At 53.2% G+C, this 19850-nt stretch overlaps 1 protein-coding gene across 4 annotated transcripts in view; it reads right to left on the reverse strand.

Annotated features, from left to right (window-relative positions):
- Positions 1-19850, reverse strand: part of LOC142301166 (baculoviral IAP repeat-containing protein 1-like) — a 91509-nt gene that overhangs the window by 54386 nt on the left and 17273 nt on the right. For all 4 annotated transcript variants that reach the window (XR_012752703.1, XM_075342206.1, XM_075342198.1 and 1 more), the window contains exon 4: positions 6669-6717. Coding sequence is in view for 3 of the 4 variants with exons in the window: in XM_075342206.1 (XP_075198321.1) it covers positions 6669-6717 (49 nt within the window). In the remaining variant the exon portion in view is untranslated. The remainder of the gene's footprint in view (positions 1-6668; positions 6718-19850) is intronic.

The raw sequence follows: 19850 nt of genomic DNA on the forward strand, positions 1-19850 counted from the left end.
AAGCAGCAATGTCTGACTTTCATTTGTTAATTTTCATAGATTTTTTTTGTTTATTATTACTTTTGTAAGATTCAAGTTATTTCTGTGACCATCGTGTTTTTTCTTTCATTAAACGAGAGGTACAATTTTGACCACGTGTGTATATCGGTAAATTATAGGTGTTTCCCAAAAGTAAGACAATGACTTCAAATCTGGTGTGTCCCGTGTCAGCAGCTAAGTGGTGAGAATCCTGTCCACAGATGAACTGCAAGGGAAATTATTACATGTGGTTATGGCGTTGTGTCGCCCGGGGACCAGGGGTACTCAGATCCGGGCCACGGGGTCACTTCTGTGGGTATCACGGTGGCGTGACCCGGTCTGTGATCCCAGGCTCCACAGTAAAAGGGGATTTGGTAAGGGAGATTGTTTATTGTCCGTGACGCCACACCACGGTTGTGGTGATTGTGTGGAACACCACCGCTGCTCTGGACGGGGATCCCGGGAGTGATGGTATGGAGCAGCTAGATGTTAATTCTCCCCTCCGTGGGTAGGGGGTTGGTTGTCCCGGGGCCCGGTGATGGGGTAAGCAGGGAGCAGGGCGCAGTGCTGCATTGCGGTGCCCGAGGGCACGGGCGTACTCACAAGTATTTCACACGGAGTCACTGGTAAACTAGGAATTGCCGGTGTCCGCAGCCTTCGGTACGGGGGTGTTAGTGTCCCACACACGGTGCAGCAGCTCCTGTTCTTTCCCTGCAGCCAGGTGCCTTTCTCTCCACTCTCTTCCTCTTTCTCCTCAGCCGGGAACGGGGAATCCACTCCCCTGTAGTGATCCGGGTCACCCTAGGTACCGAGGGGCCACTACCCTGCTCCGGCTACCTCTGGCCCCTTCCTCACTACGGCCTGTCCCGGCCCTCTCGGAGCACGCTTCACTTTCAGCCTGGGAGCTACAACTCCAGGCTTCTCTTCTCTCTGCCTCTCCAAACACTCTGCTCCAGCCCCTCCCCTCTGCTCTGCTTTTCTCTTACACTGGGGGCTGTGGTTTGTCCTGCTGCACCGGTGTGAGATCAGATTACCAAGGAGGATTAACTCTTTCTGTGACAACCTGGCTTTGCCAGGGCGTCACAGCGTTAAATATGTGGATTCATTTAACCCTAATTTTTTAAGGGCCACCATCTGAACAAAAGTCACAGCCATAAAGCTGTCATAATGAGGCTGCTTTCACACCTCCGGTTTTTGCTATGCGGCACAATCCGGCACTTTGTGTGACGCCCTGGGCAAGCCAGGGGTCACAGGTCACAACACCACCACACCCCACACTCCAGGTAGGCACATCACAGCTAAACTACAAATCCTTGTTGCCTTCCTCCAGAGGCTGATGATTCACACCAGGGGGTGGGCCAGGCGGTTGGCTCTGCCCACCGAGGAGGTCACAGCTCTGGAGGCGGGAGAAACCAGGCAGTTAAACCCAGGCAGGGCAAGTGTGAGGAGCTAAAGAGAGAGAGTAAACAAGCAGTGAAAGTAGAGAAGTGGTAAAGGAGGAAAGCAAGTGAGGTGACAAGAAGGAAGGAAAGCCTGAAGGGTCCAGCTTTGTGTAGGGCCAGGACAGCAAGGTCAGCGACGGCGGTGACTGTCTGGAGGGGGACCGTTTGGAAGTTCCTGGAAGGACCCCGTTGGCTGTGTGCCCGGTAGTCTGGAGCAGTGTTCCGAAGGACAGTCAGCACCAGGGCACGGGCCTCTCGGACCCCGGCAAGGCTAGGAGTCGCCAAATTTGCCGAATCCGTCAGTGAAGGGGACGTAGATCCCCCAACAACCAAGTCCCGATTGAAGGCAACAGCCCAACCTGAAGCAGAGAGACACCGCCACCGCCAAGGCACCAGTTTCTCAGGGCCAGCGCCTGCGGGCAAAGTGTAGAGCTCCTCCGGCCCAGATTGTAGTCGGGGAGCGGGTAACCGGAGGGAATCCACCGCTACCACAAGTCAACCATAGGTGCAAGGAAGAGGGACATCACCGTCACCTACCGGGAGTGCAGGTGCAGCCGTCTGTGGGACCGTCCTACCAGCCGTTTGGTTTACCGTACAAACTGTGTCCACGTCTCAGGCTGAGTGAGTACCACAGTGCCGCAAGGCACAGCGCTGCCCCCGCGTCCCTGCGCCCACCAGGCCCCGCACCTCACAAACCATCACCGGGCCCCGGGATCACCAACCCCTGCCCACGGAGGGGCAACACAACACCTGGCTGCTCCGCATCACCATCCCCGGGATCCCCGTATTGAGCAGCAGTGGTGAAATCACCACAACCGTGGGTGGCGTCACGAACTATAACAATCCCCACACCCAACAAACAACCCCTTTCACTCACGGGCGAGGAGTGCCGCTCGAGAAACCCCCGGGATCCGGCCTACGGCTCGAGCCACCACTGAGCAGCGGCCGCCGGACCCGAGCAGAAGGGGGCGAGCGTAGTGTGCCGACACCCTCCTCCCCGCCCGCGACAACTTGGCATCACGAACAGGATCTTACCGCTCTGCCGTCTGGTAGAGGTGCGCCTTGTTACCGCCGGAGGTGTCCGGCAGAAAATTTCAGAAGCCGCCATCTTTGGCGCGAAAAGTTCCTGCTCGAGCGTCTTCTCGAGCAGTAGAGGCGCGAAGGCCAAAACCCCGCCCCGAGAGAGGAGGGGCCGGAAAGAGCTAAGGGGGACGCGATGGCGGCCGGCGGCATGTAGTCGCGGCTATAAAAGCAGGGACGCCAGGACCTTGCAAGCATACCGTTCCTGGAAGAAAGAGAGAAAGACACCATGTGGATGCCGTCCCGAAACACCATGGCCCCCGCGCCGGGAACCGCAGCGTGGGTGGAAATCCGGACCGCGCAGCTCCATCTAAGGCTGCAGGTCAAGATGCAGCTCCTCTTGGAGGAGTGGGAGACCGACATGGCGGACGTTATAGCCACCGTGCGGAGACGCGAGGAGGAAGCGGAGGAAGGGAGGGTGAGTGACCCACGCCCCTATGTCCTGGAGGGACCGGTCGCTGCGGCTGAGGGACCCGGTCCAAGCCCTCTCCCCCCGTTGCCTCCCTCGCCACCCGTCTCGGGGGCCGTGACCCCGCCACTAGGCCCGCTACCACCGCAACCGGTAGCGATACCCAGCCCGTCCGCCCCAGCGGACCGACCTGTAGCCGGAGCCCGTAGCAAACCGGAGGTGTTGCCATGGAAGGCCCCGAAGATTGTGACAGAGACAGTCCCCGAGCAGTTTCCCGAGCCGGAGCCGATGACCCGCTCCGAGCCGAAGGCCCAGCTGCGGAAAGCCCCTGTGCCCATCCCCCACACCTCGGCTGAGGTGGCGCCGGGTTGTTGCTGCAAGGCAGCGCCCAAGGCCATGACACCGCGGGATACGCCGCCCACCTTCCTGACAGTGGGTAACGTTCTGGATGTCCCGCGGGGCCCGACCCGTGCGCCGGCGCTGGCAGCAGCGCCATATTGGGATAGGGAGCCGACAAAGCTGGGTCTGGAGATCGTGGAGAGGGAGAGAAGGAAAGCCGAGCTGGTGGCCCGAGCCATTCGGGAGAAAGAAAATCTTCGGCAAGCGACCTTCCGTGTCCGGGGCCCGTTGTATGAAGGGCAGGTGAGGCGGTTTGATGTCCGCCGGGGCTACGGATTTATATATGAACCGGGCCTGGAGGCCGAAGTGTTTGTAGCCCGGCGGGATGTGAATGCCCATCTGCCCGAGGAGCATCCTGGCCGTAACCTCATACCGGGGGACATGGTGCGGTATACCCGGCACTGCGGAGAGAGGGGGTGGTTTGCCCTGGATGTGAAGCTCAGGGGCAGCAGCGAGAGCAGGGTGAGCTCTGCACCCCCTCCCTCGGATGAAGCAGCAGAAGGACCGGAGTAGGGCAGCAGATGCCCGTTGCACCGTCCCCGTTGGGACCACCACTGAGTTTACAGTTTGTTTGTTGAAAAAGTTTGAAAGTTCTGCTGATAATGAAAATGATGATTACCGAAGCTTCACCTGATTTTGTGTGATTTGCGACCGGCTGGAGCCAGCACCGTTGTCCCTGTTGGGACCGTTTAAAATTGCATGGGAACTATCCATGGACAAGCCCGTGAACTTGCAGGGCAACCACAAACGTTATTGGCTTGTAAATAGGTTGGTTACCGTTACCGTTTTCCGCAATGCCGCCTCCGGAGAGGCAGGTTGGAGGGAGGGCCCTCAGCAGAGCAGGCTGGGGCCCAGCTACCAAAGGAACCGGTGGCTACCCTCTGGAGGGAAGGACAGATCCCGCTCGGGTAACTTGTGCTGGACTGTGGGTCAAGTGGTGCTGCCTGGGCTTTAGGGGCAGCATCAGGGCCAGGTTGCTTGGGTGGGAGAGAGCGGAAACCGTAACCGTAAACCGTTGCAACGTTAAAAGAAATGTGCCTCCCGTCTTGGGAAGAGTTATTAAAAATGTATATATGTTAATTCCCAAATGTTATCTTTTTCAGAAAAATAAAACCGGTGTAGGACGGCAGCCCGCGGACGGTCTGCATTTTGCTAAGGGGGAATGTGACGCCCTGGGCAAGCCAGGGGTCACAGGTCACAACACCACCACACCCCACACTCCAGGTAGGCACATCACAGCTAAACTACAAATCCTTGCTGCCTTCCTCCAGAGGCTGATGATTCACACCAGGGGGTGGGCCAGGCGGTTGGCTCCGCCCACCGAGGAGGTCACAGCTCTGGAGGCGGGAGAAACCAGGCAGTTAAGCCCAGGCAGGGCAAGTGTGAGGAGCTAAAGAGAGAGAGTAAACAAGCAGTGAAAGTAGAGAAGTGGTAAAGGAGGAAAGCAAGTGAGGTGACAAGAAGGAAGGAAAGCCTGAAGGGTCCAGCTTTGTGTAGGGCCAGGACAGCAAGGTCAGCGACGGCGGTGACTGTCTGGAGGGGGACCGTTTGGAAGTTCCCGGAAGGACCCCGTTGGCTGTGTGCCCGGTGGTCTGGAGCAGTGTTCCGAAGGACAGTCAGCACCAGGGCAGGGGCCTCTCGGACCCCGGCAAGGCTAGGAGTCGCCAAATTTGCCGAATCCGTCAGTGAAGGGGACGTAGATCCCCCAACAACCAAGTCCCGATTGAAGGCAACAGCCCAACCTGAAGCAGAGAGACACCGCCACCGCCAAGGCACCAGTTTCTCAGGGCCAGCGCCTGCGGGCAAAGTGTAGAGCTCCTCCGGCCCAGATTGTAGTCGGGGAGCGGGTAACCGGAGGGAATCCACCGCTACCACAAGTCAACCATAGGTGCAAGGAAGAGGGACATCACCGTCACCTACCGGGAGTGCAGGTGCAGCCGTCTGTGGGACCGTCCTACCAGCCGTTTGGTTTACCGTACAAACTGTGTCCACGTTTCAGGCTGAGTGAGTACCACAGTGCCGCAAGGCACAGCGCTGCCCCCGCGTCCCTGCGCCCACCAGGCCCCGCACCTCACAAACCATCACCGGGCCCCGGGATCACCAACCCCTGCCCACGGAGGGGCAACACAACACCTGGCTGCTCCGCATCACCATCCCCGGGATCCCCGTATTGAGCAGCGGTGGTGAAATCACCACAACCGTGGGTGGCGTCACGAACTATAACAATCCCCACACCCAACAAACAACCCCTTTCACTCACGGGCGAGGAGTGCCGCTCGAGAAACCCCTGGGATCCGGCCTACGGCTCGAGCCACCACTGAGCAGCGGCCGCCGGACCCGAGCAGAAGGGGGCGAGCGTAGTGTGCCGACACCCTCCTCTCCGCCCGCGACATTTGCAGGAAAAACGCAACCGTTTTTTTTTTTGCTGCCGGTTGCGTTTTTCCTGCATAGACTTTAATTAGTGCCACATTGTGCAGCATGGCCTTGCGTTCGGTCCGGTTTTTGCCGCATGCGGCAGATTTAGCCGATGCGGTGGCCGGATGGAACGTTGCCTGGTACGTTTTTTTGTGCGGCAAAAAAAACCGCATGGTTTCACCGCATCTGTTGCATAGGTTTCACAGCCGGATTGAGCCGCACGGCTCAAACCGGATGTGTGAAAGCAGCCTGAATTGACGCTGCGTTTGCTGAAATCAGTTTATGTGATAATCATGTCTTTGTAGAACACGTTCTAGCAAGAATTTGCTTTTATTATCTCTCATATATTTACAAGGAGGCAGAAGATTCAGGTATAAAGATGCAACATTTTCACTTATATTTTATTAAAGGGAATCTGTCACCAGTTGTTTCATTTTTCTTGATGTAGAGAGAGAAAACTTGATTCCAACAATGTGTCTCTTACTGAGCTGTTTGCTGTCATTTTGATAACATCACTGTTTTCCCTGTTGCAGATCTACCAGTTATCTGAATGCTGAGCTCTGTATAACTACATCCACATCTCTGATTAGAAGCTTCCTGTGTACACTATGCATCGGCAGAAAGCTGCCAATTAGTGGTGGAGACGAGGTTAAAAAGAAAATGTTAAATATATGGAATGGGACATCTAGTACTCCAGTGATATCTCCTGCCAATAAAACAGTAATTTTATTAAAATTACAACAAGCAGCCTAGTAAGTGACACATCGCTGCATTTGGGGTCACTGCCCCACAATATGCTGCTAACATATTACATAGCAAAAGCCTGCTGACAGACTGCCTTCAAGTCATCTATTAGATAGGCAATAAACATGCACACACATATTGTAGATATATATTCTTCTTACCTGTTAATGAATAATCTCTGTTTTCAGAAGCATATGTGAAAGACGTTCCCTGAAATAAATGTGGTAGATCAGAGTAAAACATACATTCACTGCACTGGTCTATATAGAATATGTGATTAGCCAGTCACAGCTTCAAGTCCCCAAAGGGGACAATTAAATACAGTAAAACATAAAAAAAAAAAGTTTAAAAACCTACCCACCCCTTTCGCCACATTAAAAAATAGAACAGTAAAAAATACACATATTTGGTATCACCGAGTACAGATATGGCCAATCTATCAAAAAATAAAATAAATGTATCTGATCGGTAAAAGAATAATTAGAAAAAAAATCAAAATGTCAGAATTATGTTTTTTTTGTAGCCGCAATATTGCCATAAAATGCAATAAAAGACAATCAAAAGATCACATCTATGCTACAACTATGCATGTTTGGTATCTATGAACTCGTACTGACCTGGGGATTCATATTACAAGGTCAATTTTACCGTATATTGAACATGAGAAATTAAAAACATTGTGTAATTGCACTTTTTTTTGCAAGCTCACGCCATTTGGAATTTTCTTCCTGTTTTTCAGTACAATATATGGTAAAACTAATGGTTTCAGTCAAAAGTACAACTCGTCCTGCAAAAATAAGCTCTCATATGGCTATACTGATGGTAAAATAAAAATGTTATGGCTCTTGGAAGAAGGGGAAGAAAAAATTAAAACGGAAAATGGCTCAAGTTGGGGTGAGGGAGGCCGGGACTGTGTACAGCCAGAGGGATCTGCTGGGGATACCAGAATTTATTCAGCCCTCACCAGGAGTGTTGATGTGTGAGCACTGCAATGCTCGGTACTCGTAACAAGCAGTAGGACAATCGGATGAGCTCGACTTGTGTACCTACCGAGTATAATGGAAGTCAATGGGAAATTCAAGCATTTTTCCTGGAGATTTTCCAGAAAAATGCTCAAGTTCTCTACTGACTTCCATTATACTCGGATACATGAGTCTAGCTCGTCCAAGTGTCCAACTGCTGGTTAGGAGCACCCGAGCATGGTAGTGCCCGCTCATCACTATTCAGGAGAGATTTTTGGGCTGAAGAAGTACAGACGGACAGGGCATTTATCCTCAGATCTGAATACTATACTGGACTGGTGAGGCGCAGGCATTATTTCCAAAACCATAACTGATGAATATCAACAAGTTTGTTAAGAGACGCACTTTGTAACCTGGCAAGCATTTATCTCCTGCAAGTTTACTACTGTGGTGTGTCTGTTATACCAATGTGGCGCCCTGGACAAGCCAGGACGTCACAGGTACTTCAACAACACACCCCACACCCCGGCTAGGCACATCAAAGTCAGACAAAAATCCTTGTTGCCTCCCTCCAGGGGCTGATGTCCACCCCAGAGGGTGGAGCCAGGCGGTTGGCCCCACCCACCGAGGAGTTCACAGTCCTGGAGGCGGGAAAAGGAAGGGAGAGCAGTTAGATCAGAGTTGAGAGAGTGAAGTGGTAAAGGAGCAGACTGACCGTGTCCGGGTACGTGGCCCGGGCACTTACAGCAAGATTGGCAGATGGTGGTGACCGTCTGCAGGAGGGGCTGATTGACGTGAACCGTAAGGACCGGGGACGGGCGGTGACCCGCCGGTAACGGATCGGGGAACGAAGAGAAGCCAGCACCATTCGGCAGGGCCTTCAGACCCCGACCAGGCTTGGAGTCGCCGTAAAACCGGTCAAATCCATCAGCGAAGGGAACCTCCGGGGTTTCCCAGCAGTCAAGACCCGATTGAAGGCAACCGCTCAAACCGTGAAGGGAAATACAGTCACCGCCAAGGCTACGGTTCCCAGGGCCAGAGCCTGCGGGCAAAAGGGGCTCCCTCAGCATCCATCCAAGCTGGGGAGCGGGTTACCGGTGGGAAGCCATCAGAACCGAGAACAGAACACAGGTGCAGGGAAAGGCAGTCACCGCCAACCTACCGGGAGGAAAAAAACCGCAGCCGTCTGTGGGACCCGTCCATCCAGCCGTTTGTTTTACCGGAGACTTTGCATTCATCATTGGCTGAGTGAGTACCACTGTGCCGTGCGGCACCGCGCTGCTGCCGCGACCCTGCACCTCCCCAGGTCCCGTAACCCACCTGTCATCTCTCCCTCACCGGGACAACCAAACCCCCCTACCCACGGAGGGGAGAAACAACATCCAAGCTGCTCCCCGTCATCGCACCCGGGATCCCCGTCCAGAGCAGCGGTGGTGTCACAACCTCACCACAACCGTGGGTGGCGTCACGGACAATAAATCCCCAAAACCATTCCCCTTTTCACTCACGGGCGAGGAGCGCCGCTCGAGTCCCCGGATCCGGCCCACCGCTCGAGCCACCGAGCAGCAAGCGAAGCAGTAGCAGTGCTGGACCCGAGCGTGGTGAGCGCAGCGTCCTCCTCCTCGCCCGCGACACCGCAATTGGAGTTATTAGTGATACTATCCATATTAATAGGGCTTGGACTGGAACTGTATTTGTCACTGTTTGCTCTGTGGCCATTTTCTTTGTTGTCAAGGTAAATTGGGATCCATGATGGTCTCAGCGGCTACTATAGCCTACAGGACCACAGAGCATTATCCTACAAAATGACTGTTTACCTCTGTGCTTGGTGTAATGGCAGAGATTATGGAAACAGTTGCCTTTTAGAGACCCTTAGCAGCACCAGTCGAGGGGGTGCAGATCCTCTGCGTCATCACGGGGTGGCTTGGCCCGGTTCCGTTGCCCCGAGGCATACAGGAAGGGAAGGATGGCGGTGGACGGGAGGCTGGAATGGAGGATGAGCGTGGTAGTTGGAAGTGGAGGATGGGGGTGAAGGTTAGGAAAGTCTATCGGATAATCGTGACACCACCTGTGGTACGTGGCCAGGTATGCGGCCTCCGCTGCAGAGTCTCTCACCGGGGCAGATGTTGGGTGCAGTTGGGCTGGTGTCGATGTCCACAGGCAGAGCGGGATTACCCCGGGGAGGATGATGGAGGACGGGGTTGGTGGTAGTCCCCGTTGGCGGCACAGAGCTGGGCAACGGCAACGGTAAAGGAGAGGCAGAGACAGTTGCTGCGGTTCCAGGTCTTTTTACTCACAGGTTGTTTAAGCGCTGCCCCAGAGTACCGAGCTCTGCCACGATGGGCTCCAGCCGACCCCAGATCCGTGAAAGGTCAGGTCCAGTGTCTGTGTCAGCCTGTGAACCCTTTCCTCCTTTGATGTGCTAAGTATCGGACCCCCATGGCGTGAAGCACTTGGGGGTCCCGGTGTCAGTAAAGTGTCCCATTCTGTATGCCGATAGCGCGGTTCCGTTGTGGGGCCAGTCCTCAATCCTATATGCTATTTGGCGGCAGACTCGTTGGGACGGGTTCGGTGACTGTTCTAGCCATTCCCCACGACCCTTGCAGAGTTGGTAGATAACGTGAAGTATATCTGCCCTAGGTTTCGTTATCCTGACAGCGCCGGTCTTGTGGAGCAGCCGCCTGCTTCTCCCCAGTGACCGTGTTGAACGCCTTGGCCCACAGAGCTGCTTGCAGTACATCCGCTCTGCTCTGTGTTTGTAGCTGTTCTAACTTGTGGTAGTTGTGTTGTGTGTTCCAAGCTATTGCCCCCAGCCGCTGCCACCGGCTGGTTCACTACTTTCACTAGGTCAACCTGCTCTTCCCACTGTGTGCTCCTGACTACCCCTGGTGGTTGCTATTCCCTGGCCCTGAGTCCCCAGTTCCAGTGGATCCGGTGGAGCCCCTGGTGTGGTGGCGTCCTGTAAACCCACTGCTGTAGTGGCCCCCTACTGTGATCCGACCCTGGCCCGGTCTCCATTGGGGAGGGCAACCCGGTGTTACTGTATGTATGTGTGAGTGGAAACCGGTACCGACCTTCCCTAGATCCAGGATAAGTAGTACACTCTAATGGGGGTGCAGTACCCTGTGGCGCCTGAAGCCTCAGGGGCACCACACATACATATTCTATCCTCCCCATCTGTGATTGGTTACAGTTAGATGTTCCCCCATGCTGAGTGACAGCTGTCTGACTGTAACCAATCACAGCCGCTGGTGGGCGGGTCTATATTGTACGTTCAATAAATAAATGAAATAAAGAACTAATAATAATTAAATTAAAAAAATGGCGTGTGGTCCCTTCCTATTTTGATACCAGCCAAGATAAAGCCTCACAGCTGCTGGCTGGTATTCTCCTGTTCTTGTAACAGGATAAGGCACAGCCACTGAACTAGAAATGGAGGTGCACTTGTGGCGCCCCTGACCTGGTCAGGCACCACAGAGTATTGCACCCATGCGGGAGCAATGCTTCCAGGTAATCTCCAAAGGCCAGGATGAGGTGCACACACAAACATATAGTGACCAGGCCTCCCACATCACCAGAGGGGACCCTTGAGTAGCCAGAAGGAGTTAACTTTCAATTCCCAGCTGGGGGTGTGTTCAGGGGCTGGTTGCTAGGAAGCAGGGCAGAGAGAGAGAGGAAGGAGGGGAGTCGAGAGGAAGAAGTTGAAGTGTATGGAGGGGGAGCAGAGAAGCTCCCGTGCAGACAGGTCCTGAGGAGTGCTGTAGCTGAAAGCGGAGGAGAACGGAGTACTGTGGGTCGGCCTGAAGAGCATCCAGAGAAAGAGGGGTGGCTGAGTACGGAGATCCCGGTATCCGAGCACACAAGGGGAACTAGGTCCCCAGTACAGGCAGCAGATCATCCAGAGCTGCTTAACCTACAGGTTGGGGGGGTACTTCATGCCCTCACCACGACTACACAGAGCTTGAGCCAAGCAGCACACCAGGCCCATAAGGGGACAGGGCCAGAAGCCATCCCACCAAGGCCACGCTGCCGGCAGACGAGCCAGAGAGAGGGGAGCAGGGTGGTAACAGCTTCCCTGGAGGGGTCCTACCACGCTTCAAGCAAAGGATCCTCCTAAAACAGAAAGAGTGCAAGGAAGGCGAGTGGACAGCTACCCTCAGAACGGCCTCCTGGAATTCCTGGTTCCACCTGGTTATCACAGTGTCGCCCGGGCATCTCACCGTGACCTCCAAACAGTGAGTAAACACGTTAAAAGACTTCTTGGACTGTGTTTGAGTCATTCTGCGACTTGTGGTACTACAAACCCACACCAGGCCCTGGGGCTTGCCTCACTCTCAGGAGGCTACTATATCCGACTGCACCCACCATCAGCCCCAGGCGTCCCCTAACCTGCAGTGGCGGTCCCCACTGACCGCAATACTGAGAGTGGCGTCACGATTAAAAACTGAAGATTCCCTACCTGTGACCAGCACCAGCTACGTGGAGTCCCTGAAGGTATGCACCGATACAACACCTGTGGGGCTGGCGTCACGAACAGGATAAGGACTAGACCTGTTCAGACAGGTGACAGTGTGCCTCAGAGGTCCGACCGCAAAAATTGAACCGCCGCCATATTGCCATCTTCAAAAGCGCGCGCTGCAGCCCGCGCGAGGGAGAAGAGCACCGCCCACGAAGAGGTGTGGCCGCCCCAGAACCCCCACAATTCGGAGAGCGTTCTGACCCAGGAAGTGGAAAGGGAGCGCGCAGATTTTTTGAAGAAAAATGGACGCTGCAGGAGGTAATGCCCCTGGTCAGGGCGACGCAGCCCAAGCGAGGCCAGCCCCCGTCGCGCTGGACGCAGCAGCGCCTGGTGCCGGTGCCGCGGTCGCAGCCGCGCCGGCTGAAATCTCCCCCATAATGCCAGTTTCCTTGCTGTATGTCCCAGGAGCGCAATGGCTGCCCCAATACGCCGGTAAAATAGACACGCTGACCGGGTTTAAGAAAAAGATCAGCACCCTGCTAGACATGCACGCGATGACTGGTAAGCAGAGGGCCGCTGTGGTGCTGGGACAATTGACTGAGGCAGCAGAATTGGAAGCTGAGTCCTGGACCAATGATGACCGGAGCTCTGTTGAGACCATCTTTGCCAAACTAGCAGCTGCTTTTGAACACCGCACCGAGGGAGAGCTGAGGACGGACTTCTATAACTGCCGGCAGAAGCCCCAAGATAGCATAAGAGCCTATGCCCTCAGGCTGCAGGCTGCACTACGGGCTCTCAAGCTGGTGGACCCTGTCAGTGATCAGGAAGGAAACCGGATGATGAAGGAACAATTCTTGCGGGGCCTGCGCTCTCCTGAGGATGGGAAGCAGATGAAGCTGTGGTCCCTGGAACACCCTGACGTGGACTTTGCCATTCTGAAAGACAGGGCAGTGAAAGCACTCCAACCTCCTGTGGACACAGACCCCGTCGCACCAGCATGGCCTGCCAGTTCCACGGCTGCAGGAGCGGAATCCTCCTCGCAGGCCCTGATGACTGCAAAAGGACTCAACACGCCAGCAGAGACCATAAATACACTATCCTCCCAGGTGCAACAGCTCACTAAGGATGTCGCACAAATCCTGAAAGCAATGCAGTTGCCCTCAGAGACCAAAGTCCCTCATCGGATCCTGCTAGCTGACAACCCAGAGGACGTCCCTTGGATGCGGAGGAGAAGAGGTCCTGCAACCCGAGGCAGGAGCAGTGATCGCTATGACTCATCGGGACAACCCATCTGTCGTCGTTGCCAGGAGGCAGGACACTATGCAAGGGCCTGTCCTTTAAACGAGCCAAACCTGGGGCCGGGGGCCAGTCCTCAGGATTAAGAAGATCAGGCCCAAGTCGCTGCTGTGATCAGTACGTGGGTGGACGTCCTGTCCTGTCCATTGTCCTGGACGGGATCCCTACCCCGGCATTATTGGACACCGGCTCTCAGGTCACCACGATCCCGTATGTCCTTTATCGTAGGTTTTGGTCGGACGACGATCTCCGACCACCGGACCCCTCCCTCACCATCTATGCTGCCAACGGACAACCTATAGACCAGATCGGGGTCAAAGAGGTAACCATAAAGGTGGGAAGGCAGGAAATGAAGGGACAAGGACTGATTGTTGTGGACACTGATATTAGAGAAAGGAACCCGCAAATGATTTTAGGCACTAATGTCATAGAAAATTGCCTAGAGGAAGTGTTGTTGTTGCTTCACCAGATTGTTGAAGGTGCTGAGGGCAGGTCGCAAAGAGCCTTGCAAAAGGAGATCCGAATCATTCTGAGGAAGCAACAGGTAAAACAGACTGGCGGTGAGATTGGTAGTGTACGGGTGATGGATGCAAACCCCATTGTGATACCCCCACGGAGTGAAATGATGATGTGGTGTAGAGCAGCGGTAGGTCTCAGAGGACAAGATTACCAGGCTGTACTAGAGCCCACTCATTCAGACCACTGGCCCACGATTCTGACAGCCAGGGGGGTAGTTGATGTACACAAGGGACGAGTGCCTGTACGAGTGTTGAACTGTGGGGAGGAGGAAGCCAGACTACCAAGGTACGCTACCATAGCCAAACTGTTTACATGCTCAGATGACGCCATAACACCTGTAGGTCCCCTGACACAAGCTGACTCAAAAGAGGGCGAGACCTCCCAAAAGCAGTTAGAGGATTGGTGCCAGAAACTACACGTGGGGACTGACTCTACACCCGACTACCAGAAACATGGGGTTTACAGGGTCGTGCAGGAATACGAGCAGGTCTTTAGTAAGAACCCACTAGACTTTGGTAGGATCAAAGGGGTGCAACATCACATACCCACAGGCAGTCATCCTCCCATTAAGGAAAGACATAGGCTTATTCCACCAGCCCATTACCAGCGCACAAAGGACATGCTGAAGGACATGAAGGAGGCAGGCGTCATAAGGGACAGTTGTAGCCCCTGGGCGGCTCCCCTGGTCCTGGTAAGAAAGAAGGATGGCACGATGAGGATGTGTGTGGATTACAGACGGATAAATCAGATAACACACAAGGATGCCTACCCTTTGCCAAGGATAGAGGAATCCCTCGCTGCCTTGAAAGCCTCTAACTACTTTTCTACCCTAGATCTTACTAGTGGCTACTGGCAAGTATCTGTAGCAGAAGAAGATCGGGAGAAGACGGCCTTCACCACTCCAATGGGCCTCTGTGAGTTCAACAGCATGCCATTTGGACTCTGCAATGCCCCCGGGACCTTCCAGAGGCTTATGGAATGCTGCCTAGGGCACCTCAACTTTGAAACCGTCCTGCTCTACCTGGATGATGTCATCGTGTACTCCAAGACCTACGAGGACCACCTGAAACACCTGGCTGAAGTCTTTGAAGCGCTATCCCGATATGGAATGAAGCTGAAACCATCCAAGTGCCATTTACTGAAGCCAAAGGTCCAGTACCTAGGTCACGTGGTCAGTGCAGAAGGAGTAGCACCGGACCCAGAGAAGGTCACAGTCATCCAGGAATGGCCCACACCTACTACCGTTCGGGAGGTACGTCAGTTCCTTGGCTTGGTAGGCTACTACAGAAGGTTCATCAAGGGCTACACGAAAATGGCAGCGCCTTTGCAAGAGCTCCTGGTAGGCCACCCAAAGAAGAAAGGAAAGATCTCCGGCCCGCCATTTCACTGGGGAGAAGCAGAAGAACACTCCTTCAGACAAATGAAAGGGGCCTTGACGGGTGAAGAGATCCTAGCCTACCCTGACTACGGTCTGCCATTCGTACTGTACACAGATGCCAGTAATGTGGGACTGGGAGCAGTGCTTTCACAGGTGCAGGAAGGCAAAGAGCGTGTGATTGCTTACGCCAGCAGGAAGCTCAGGCCTACTGAAAGAAACCCAGAAAATTATAGCTCATTTAAGCTAGAGTTCCTGGCCATGGTATGGGCTATCACAGAGCGGTTCAAGCACTACCTGGCAGCCACCAAATTCACTGTCTTCACGGACAACAACCCCCTGACCCACTTGGATACTGCTAAATTGGGTGCCATGGAGCAGCGTTGGGTAGCCCGACTGGCGAATTATGACTTTACTGTCAAGTATCGAGCTGGCCGCAAGAACGGCAACGCAGATGCTCTGTCCAGGATGCCTCACCTAGCAGACGAGGGTGAAGATGTAGATGATCTTGAAGAGATTGAGCTGCCAGCGTTCCATCGCCATGGAGCAAAACAGTGTCGGCAGTCGCGTGCCAACCGCCAAGAGGTGACCCTGAACCCACTACCTCACTACAACTGGAAGGAGACCCAGGAAAATGATCCAGCGGTAGGCTTGGTAAAGAAACTGATCAGCCAGCCTGGCGCCAGCCTTGACAAAGGAGCCCCACCTGAGGCACAGTACCTATGGAAGGAGAGGGGTCGATTATTCATCTATCAAGACAAACTTTACAGGAGCATCATTGACCCGAGGACGCATGAGAAGGTGTGGCAAGTGATTGTACCACAGAAGGATACGAGGATGGTGCTAGAAGCCTATCACAATGGTGCAGGCCACTTTGGTTGGAAGAAACTGGAGGCCCTACTTAAAGTAAGATTCTACTGGGTGGGTATGAGATCTGCCCTATAGAAGTGGTGTCGAAACTGCGGGCCCTGCAATCTTAGAAGAAAAGACCAGCACAGCCAGAGAGCACCACTCCAGCCAATCCAAACTAAACGGCCCCTGGAGATAGTGGCCCTGGACCATGTAAAGTTGGCACCCAGCAGACAAGGCTACAACTACGCTCTCACTATGGTTGACCACTACTCCAGATTCCTGGTGGTAGTACCAGTCAAGGACTTGACAGGTCAGACTGCAGCCAAAGCTTTCCAGACACATTTCTGTCGACCACATGGCTATCCAGATCAAGTGCTCACTGACCAAGGACCAGCCTTTGAAGCTGAAGTGTTTAAGGAGTTTTGTAACCTATACGGCTGCCAGAAGATCCGTACTACGCCTTACCATCCTCAGACCAATGGCATGTGTGAGAAAATGAACCACATCATTCTCGACCTTCTGAAGACGCTCCCACTAGAAGAACGAAGTCAGTGGCCGGAAAAGCTGCCCGATCTAGTGGACATGTATAACAACATCCCTGTGAGTTCCACGAACTGCACACCGGCATACCTGATGAGGGCCAGACCAGGGAGATTGCCAGTAGATCTGGAAATGGGAGTTGAGACCCCTGAAGACCATCTACAAGGTGCTGATTGGGATTCCAACCGCCAAGCCCAATACAAGAAAGTACAAGAGTGTGTGGAGCGAAGCCTGACTCAGCAGCGTGAGAAACAAGAAAAGGCCTACAATCGAAAAGCACCTGCTGTTCCTTTGATGCCAGGAGATATAGTTCTCAAGGGAAAGAGAAGGCGTCATAAACTTGACAATCACTGGGAAGAAGAACCCTATACTGTGTTACCATCAACGCTTAGCAATGAAAAGACATGCCTTATCAGCAAAGATGGAGGAAAAACAACAGCTGTCGTTTCTAGAGATCGCCTAAAGAAATGTCCTGAACAACTAAGAATCCCTGAAGAAATTCCCAACCCTGTGCCAGTTCAAGAACCAAAAGAAAGGATGATCCATACTGCGCTTGGAGATTTTCCAGCAAGTTGGCCTCAATACAATGGAGCAGTTGTTATTCCAGTCATTACATTCACTCAATCTAGAGAAGTAGGAGACCTAGAAGCACCTGTTCAGAACCTAGAAGTGCCAAATGTAGCTGAAGCAGAAAACCACGCATTGGTATCAGTACCCAGTACACCCAGAATTCACATTGAGACACATACATCGGGTGGGAGGACACAACCTCAGACAGATGACAGTATAGTACTGCGTAGATCAACCCGCAGCAACTTTGGTCAGCTCCCATTACGCTATAGACAAAGTACAGTTTAGTTGAAAGTGACGGTATGAAGTGTAATGTTTAACCTGTTATAGTTAAGCAACGTTTAAGCGAAATGTGCCCACAAGGACTATTGTGAGACTTCCTTAAAATGTTAGACCACTGGTTATGAACTGGCTTTAACCACAAACTTTGCATTGTAAAAAGTTGCCTTCTTGGTACCAACCACAGGGTCTGCCTGTTGAGGGGCATGGCTCTGCACCAACAAGGGGGCACGCCTGTTTATGGGGCCTGCCCTCCAACACTCGGAAGCGGGTACGCCTGTTTATGGGGCCTACCTTACACCACTCTCCTCAGGAGAGGAAGATTGGAGGAAAGGTCTGGGGAATGTGATGGCCCAGACCTGGTCACCAAAAGGACCGGCGACCTACCTCCTGGAGGTTTTTGGGTGGGGTTCGGACATGTGGGTGGTTGGTGGTGGAATGGTACCTGGTATGTTTAAATGTAAATAATTGCCCCTGTGTGGGAAAAGTTTGTAATTACCTTTTTTCTTTCTCTTGTCTTTGCAGCCCGAGGACGTGCTGATGATAACTAAGGGGGAATGTGGCGCCCCTGACCTGGTCAGGCACCACAGAGTATTGCACCCATGCGGGAGCAATGCTTCCAGGTAATCTCCAAAGGCCAGGATGAGGTGCACACACAAACATATAGTGACCAGGCCTCCCACATTACCAGAGGGGACCCTTGAGTAGCCAGAAGGAGTTAACTTTCAATTCCCAGCTAGGGGTGTGTTCAGGGGCTGGTTGCTAGGAAGCAGGGCAGAGAGAGAGAGGAAGTGAGGAGTCGAGAGGAAGAAGTTGAAGTGTATGGAGGGGGAGCAGAGAAGCTCCCGTGCAGACAGGTCCTGAGGAGTGCTGTAGCTGAAAGCGGAGGAGAACGGAGTACTGTGGGTCGGCCTGAAGAGCATCCAGAGAAAGAGGGGTGGCTGAGTACGGAGATCCCGGTATCCGAGCACACAAGGGGAACTAGGTCCCCAGTACAGGCAGCAGATCATCCAGAGCTGCTTAACCTACAGGTTGGGGGGGTACTTCATGCCCTCACCACGACTACACAGAGCTTGAGCCAAGCAGCACACCAGGCCCATAAGGGGACAGGGCCAGAAGCCATCCCACCAAGGCCACGCTGCCGGCAGACGAGCCAGAGAGAGGGGAGCAGGGTGGTAACAGCTTCCCTGGAGGGGTCCTACCACGCTTCAAGCAAAGGATCCTCCTAAAACAGAAAGAGTGCAAGGAAGGCGAGTGGACAGCTACCCTCAGAACGGCCTCCTGGAATTCCTGGTTCCACCTGGTTATCACAGTGTCGCCCGGGCATCTCACCGTGACCTCCAAACAGTGAGTAAACACGTTGAAAGACTTCTTGGACTGTGTTTGAGTCATTCTGCGACCTGTGGTCCCACACACATACACCGGGGCCTGGGGCTTGCCTCACTCTCAGGGGGCTAATATACTGACTGCACCCACCATCAGCCCCAGGCATCCCTTAATCTGCAGTGGCGGTCCCCGCTGACCGCAATACTGAGAGTGGCGTCACGACAATCCTAAAAGAAGGTTCCCTACCTGTGACCAGACTGTTCCATCCACGTGGAGTCCCTGAAGGTACTGCACCGACACATACTAGCGGGGCTTCACACACTTGTCAGTTTCCAAACCATAGATATCCAAGATAAAACAAGGCACTCTTCAGGGTATACTTTAAACAAAGTTTATTTTCAAAAGATTTTTGATGTGAACATGTGACGTTTCGGCCACGTAGTGGCCTTCATAAAACAACTCACAAAATTGTACGTACTGGAACAAATATATGCAGCAATGTATATTAGCGCAGTATAGAGCAAGACCAATGTCAGTAAGAAAATGGTAATGTAAACAATTTTAAGATGGTGTCAAAACCAGAGATGCACCCAGTAACAGGAGCCAGCGACAGAATAAGCAGCAGTGTCAAGCAGCGGTATCCACCGCTATGCAGTGTGGATATCGCTGCTTGACACTGCTGCTCCATGCTGTCGCTGGCTCCTATTACTGGGTGCATCTCTGGTTTTGACACCATCTTGAAATTGTTTACATTACCATTTTCTTACTGACATTGGTCTTTTTGCATAAGACGCTGCTCTATACTGCGCTAATATACATTGCTGCATATATTTGTTGCAGTACGTACAATTTTGTGAGTTGCTTTATGAAGGCCACTACATGGCCAAAACGTTACATGTTCACAACAAAATTCTTTTGAAAATAAACTTTGTTTAAAGTATACCCTGAAGAGTGTCTTGTTTTATCTTTGATGGCTGGTATTCTCAGGCTGGAGAGACCCACATCATTGGGAGCCCCCCTAGCCTAAAAATATCAGCCAGAAGCCAGCTGGAAGTGCCGCATCCATTAGATGCGACAGTCCCGGGACTTTACCTGGCTCATTACGTTGCCCTGGTGCAGTGGCAAACAGGGTAATATATGAGGTTGATACTAGATATGTAATGTC

Source organism: Anomaloglossus baeobatrachus, chromosome 1 (assembly GCF_048569485.1).
Source record: "Anomaloglossus baeobatrachus isolate aAnoBae1 chromosome 1, aAnoBae1.hap1, whole genome shotgun sequence".
Taxonomy (NCBI): Eukaryota; Metazoa; Chordata; class Amphibia; order Anura; family Aromobatidae; genus Anomaloglossus; species Anomaloglossus baeobatrachus.